This window comes from Sitodiplosis mosellana, unplaced genomic scaffold (genome assembly GCF_009176505.1).
Source record: "Sitodiplosis mosellana isolate CC-2019 unplaced genomic scaffold, AAFC_SMos_1.0 Smas_scaffold_2870, whole genome shotgun sequence".
NCBI classification, from domain to species: Eukaryota; Metazoa; Arthropoda; class Insecta; order Diptera; family Cecidomyiidae; genus Sitodiplosis; species Sitodiplosis mosellana.
The window spans coordinates 5,134-10,189 of NW_022598112.1; the positions used below are offsets into that span (position 1 = coordinate 5,134).

General features: G+C 32.5%; 2 protein-coding genes across 2 annotated transcripts; one reads left to right on the plus strand and one right to left on the minus strand.

Annotated features, from left to right (window-relative positions):
- Positions 1-514: 514 nt before the first annotated feature.
- Positions 515-1,622, minus strand: LOC129571571 (uncharacterized). The gene is made up of 5 exons (XM_055451380.1): positions 1,616-1,622; positions 1,422-1,529; positions 1,090-1,188; positions 707-955; positions 515-648 (listed from the first exon to the last, which is right to left on the minus strand). Exons 1-5 carry the CDS (start codon positions 1,620-1,622, stop codon positions 515-517), a joined length of 597 nt encoding a protein of 198 aa, XP_055307355.1.
- A 1,483-nt stretch (positions 1,623-3,105) lies between these two features.
- LOC129571572 (protein phosphatase 1 regulatory subunit 27-like) lies at positions 3,106-3,810 on the plus strand. The gene is made up of 3 exons (XM_055451381.1): positions 3,106-3,412; positions 3,476-3,592; positions 3,664-3,810. The coding sequence occupies exons 1-3, from the start codon at positions 3,352-3,354 to the stop codon at positions 3,777-3,779; spliced, it is 294 nt and encodes a 97-aa protein (XP_055307356.1). The 5' UTR covers positions 3,106-3,351; the 3' UTR covers positions 3,780-3,810.
- Positions 3,811-5,056: the final 1,246 nt, after the last annotated feature.

Below are 5,056 nucleotides of genomic sequence, written 5' to 3' on the forward strand. Positions count from 1 at the left end.
AATTTATTTTGTCAAATTTCCGTTTTCGTGAATATTTTTGTTTATAGCTTAATAACCTCTTGATGTAGACAAAAAGTACAAAGGACAAAACGATGGAGAAAACCTTAACAAATAAAAATGATTTTTGGAGCAATGTGCTCCGACGTACGGTTCTCATTATATAGGCGTTTAAACGAACTGTCCTTATAAGTTCACTTATGCACTAGAGGGTTGAATTGAAATAAAGAAGATGATTTTCAAATTCAGTGAAGAAAAAAAGATTTATTGGAATATTTTTCAAAAGTGAAGCACATATTCAGATGTATTCTTCAAATTTTATTCAAAAAAAAATTAGGGGTTGATCAACTCCATCATTTTGCATTAATTGTATACTAAAACGAAGTGCTCTAAATGTTTTATTATATTTTAGTCTTGCACCATTCTGGATAAGTAGTTGGATCATATCCATATCTTCTGTGATTTAAGAAGAAAAAATTGTTACTTTCTTGGAACTATTATAAGCATTAAGCAATTTTTAAAAGCATTTTATTCTATTACCATAAGGGTCCAAACTTGCAAATGCCATCAGTAGAGGTGTGTATCCGTACTTTGAAGCGATATTCACATCAGCGCCAGCATCCAGAAGTATTTTAGCTACATTTATGTATCCTGTGAATGAATAACATTGAATTTTGCATTTCTTAAATTGAATATTAAGCTAATTTACTTCGATATGCAATTTGATGAATCGCCGTGTATCCCAAGTTGTTTCTTACATTGATATCAAAGCCCTTGCTTATCAACCATTCAAGTGGCTGTATCAATATTGCTTCTTCTTTGATGTGCACAGATTTAAAATATGTGAATGCATCAGAATTTCGGCAAACTTGGTGTAGGACTGTGTTATTAGTAGTCGGTTCTCTTACATTTACATCAACTCCATTAGAAATTAGCATTTTCATCACATCCATTTCTCCTGTGAATATTAAACAAAATCACATTCAAAATTTAGGTTAAAAAATGACAACATTTTCCATTATGATACTACTCGACTTGTGGTTCTATCAAATCCATTCATATTCCTAATTTTGTTTTGTTTTTAAAATTTACCATAAAGAAAAGCACATTTAAGCAACTCCATCCCATTATCATTTTCCAGCGTTGCACCATTTCCAAATAGCGTTTTTACCAGTCCTGATTTATTTGGGACTAAATTTAGATAAATAGATTAGCATTATTTTTATACAATTCTTGTAATCGTAAGTTACCCGAGTCATAACAAATGCTGAACTGAAGCACAGATCTGGATCTTTCCGGCTGCTCGTTGGGTTTTAAGCCATTATCAAATAGCAATTGTAACATTTCAGAAGAGCCCGCTTTAAAATTAAATAAATTTTAGCATCTTTCTAAATCAAATTTAAAAAATAAAATAAAAAAATTACCAAGAGCAACTATTATAGCAAAACTGTAGAAATTTTGAGAGGTGAACTGCGCCATCATACCACTTGAATGTAAGGATTTAACAATAGTTTCAACGGTCGTAATATTTCCTATAAAATTATCAAAGGTTAACAATTAGAAATATTATTTCTTCGAAAATAAAACATCAATAAACAAACCATTAACAGCAGCATACGCTGCATTATTTTCATTTTCGTTGATAACTTTTATTGCATCTGTAGCATCAACTATATATCTGCAAGTCAACAAAAAGTTCATTTACTTTGTAAGATTTGTTGTATTAAATAAAGTGCGAGAACAACAAAGCACTGCCTATGACATCTCTGAACCAATTCAATGAGTCATTGTATATTTCGGTAACTTTTTCCAATCGTGTGTTGCTTTACTAGAACATAATCAACTTTACGGCGGTTGTCTGTACACAACTACGAAAATCATAATATTTTGGCAAATGCATTGAGTAACCATTGCAAAACACCAATCTGCTTTGGTTAGCGTGATTTAATGGCTCACAGAGAAGCTGTATATTCTAGTAAAGCCTCACACGATTGAAGAAAATTCTTCAAAATATTCAATGGTTCAATGAGTTGGAATTGAGATGGCATTGACTACAATGTGGCAAAAGTCTTACATTTAAAATGTATTGTCGCACTTTGGCTATGGTTATGATAATCAATTGGCGTGGCATTCAATCAAATTTTCAACATTTTTCGTTTGATAAATCTACAGTGGGATTTCTCAGTGGGAATATTTCAAGAAGTTTATCAATTAAATATTACTTACGATTTTCCAATAGAATTGCTTGACACAATATGAATCGCGCAAAAATACACCACCGATTTGAAGAATAATTCCATTTCTGAAGATAGAAAAAAATTCGAAACTATATCAGTTAAAGTGGTCAACACACAGCAAATGACTGTATTGATGTTTCCAGAATGGTCTTAAGAACACTTGTGAAGAGTGTTCAATACTCTAGATGAAATCAAAAAAATACAGTAAATCCAGTTTCCAGTTTACAACGAAACCAGAGATATAGAATCGTTATCGCAAACACCTTTGTACTGATGTTCTCTTTTTGAGAAGTTTCAATCGTTTTTCCTCTCGTTTAGAAGGCACGTAGTATGTCCGTTGTTGAAAGGTTTTACAGCATAAAAAACCTATGTGCAAAGTTTTTCAAATAGAAACAGCTAATATGTTTGCATCTGTCTTTCTATTTTTCTGTTCACATTTTACTACCGCTCGTATTTATTTACTTAAAAAGAATTATATGCATTTGTATTTCATTGTTGTTCATTGCATATAACAACACATGCAACACGGACGAACATTGAGTGTTCTATATTAAAAAAAACTTCTCAACGAAGTTGTTCCAGGTAAAAACATGCATTTTGGTGATACAACAAAAGCAATAAACTATTCTATGAAAATGTTGGTTCATTAAGGTTGTTTGTTCTTGAAACATTGACGTAAAACTAAAAGACAGGTTGAAATGACCTTCAAAATGAAGGCAAAAAAACATGACATAGGGACAAAGGTACTTACGATGTTGAACTAACTAATGCTTGTCTTCAGCTGGACTATATGTTTTCGTTTTATTCCGAGTGGATATGCTTCGCACAACTATTCTCAATACCATTTATACAGTCATTTTCTGTTTGTTGAACACATTGGCTAAAATATTTTCGAGATTTTTGAAGAAGAAAAATGAAATTGTTCATAGTGATGTGCTTGACCACAATTTCTGCAGTTCAAATGAATGGTCATGATGAATTGTAAGTATTAATCAAATAATTAACAAACTGATAACGAAGAGCACTTTCGACCAACACATATTAGACCAAAAGTCCAGTTATTTGAAAAAAAAAATCTTGAAAATATTTTGATTTCACATCATTCAGATCTGATAAAATGTTGACACTCACGATTAACCACCATGGATACATGCTTCTTCATGAAGCTGCCATTTCTGGTAAAAAAATTGGTACAATTGTAAATTACATACTTTACCTAAAAAAAATCTGTGTGATTACAGGCAATATTACGGCGGCTAAAATGCTTCTGGACGCAGGGGCAGATATAAATGCTGAAACCAACCTGGGATTTACACCACTCTTCTTGGCATTTGCTCATTTTGGTGCAGATGGACCTGGTAAGAAACCTTTTTTTTTTTTTTTAAATATGGATAAAATACCGTTGAAATAAAAAAAAATTCTTTTGCAGAAAATATGGATATGATCGAATTTCTCGTTCAGAATGGTGCACAAGTAAAAAACTTTAGGAATAATGGATTCAAAGCGCTTCGTTTTTTCATGAATTATCTCGAAGATGAAGAATGATCTCTATACTGTTGATTGTCATGTTTTTAAAATCTACGAAACATATTTAAAAAATAAGTATAGAACTAATTGACAACCTGATGATCGCAAATTCAAAGAAAGTTATCACCACTGATAAAAATTAAAGTAAAGTTGATTCAAAATGTGTGTTGCTTTTCGTTTTTATTTTGGATCATTTTTGTTGTTTACAGTTTTAATGAAATTTATCGGGTGTTAAAAATTTACCATTCGGAAATACCATCGTGAGCCCAAGCACGAATGCAACCATTGTGTTAAAACATTTGACATTGGCTCGAAACCGAGAGTTAGTATTTTAATTTTCATATACATTCAACTGATTTCGATCATCGGGAAAAGAAACGTCCGTACGTGTGAAGTTTGTGGTAAAAGTTTCTACACAAATTATCATCTTGAAAAGCATAAGCTTCAACACCTCGACTAATCTGAACGATTGGTGGAAGGAACAAAGTGCGAACATTGTGGCGAATAGATCGCGACTAAAAGTGGAATATTTTATCATCGACAAATTCACACGAGTGGACCACAAACATGTGAACATTGCCAATTTGATCTACCGAATAGAGTTGCTTTATTAGGACACATTTGACATCACCATCGTGAGCACAAGTTCAAATGTAGTCACTGCGGAAAAACTTTGGCAATTGGCTCTATTTTGAGGGTAATTTGATCAATCAATTCATTTTCAGATCAATCAAGACATCCATTTTCATTCATTTTCGAATATTTCCTTTTAGCAACATCTCTCTTCATGTCATTCGATGTCATTTTCTTTTCTCGAATGCAATGCAATGCATGTGTGTGTGCGATCTGTATCCTTCCTGGCTCTATGGTGCCGAGTCATTTCCTTTTGTACGTTTGCGTTTTTTCATGTTTTTTTTTCTTTCTGTGCTCGTCTTTTCATCCACTTGAATTTTATTTGAGCGTCTTTTTCGCTTACTTTCACAATGAAGATGCAAGTGTTGCACGGGTTTTCACCACACAATGTAACGCTTATGCCAGCCAGACACACAATCTGAAAAAAATGATCAAATAGAAAGAAACAAACAAACACACACACAAACACACACACGACGGACAAAAAAAATACAAAATAGTAAAAGAAAGACGAAGAAGAGGTGGAAGATGGTCCAAAAAAGAAGGAAAAAAATAAGAAAATGTACATAATAATTGTGTTATAGTTGCTAGTATATGTAAAATGTTGAGTATTCCGTGTTCGCATCCAAATAACATGAATGCATTCATGCCTGGTCGACACT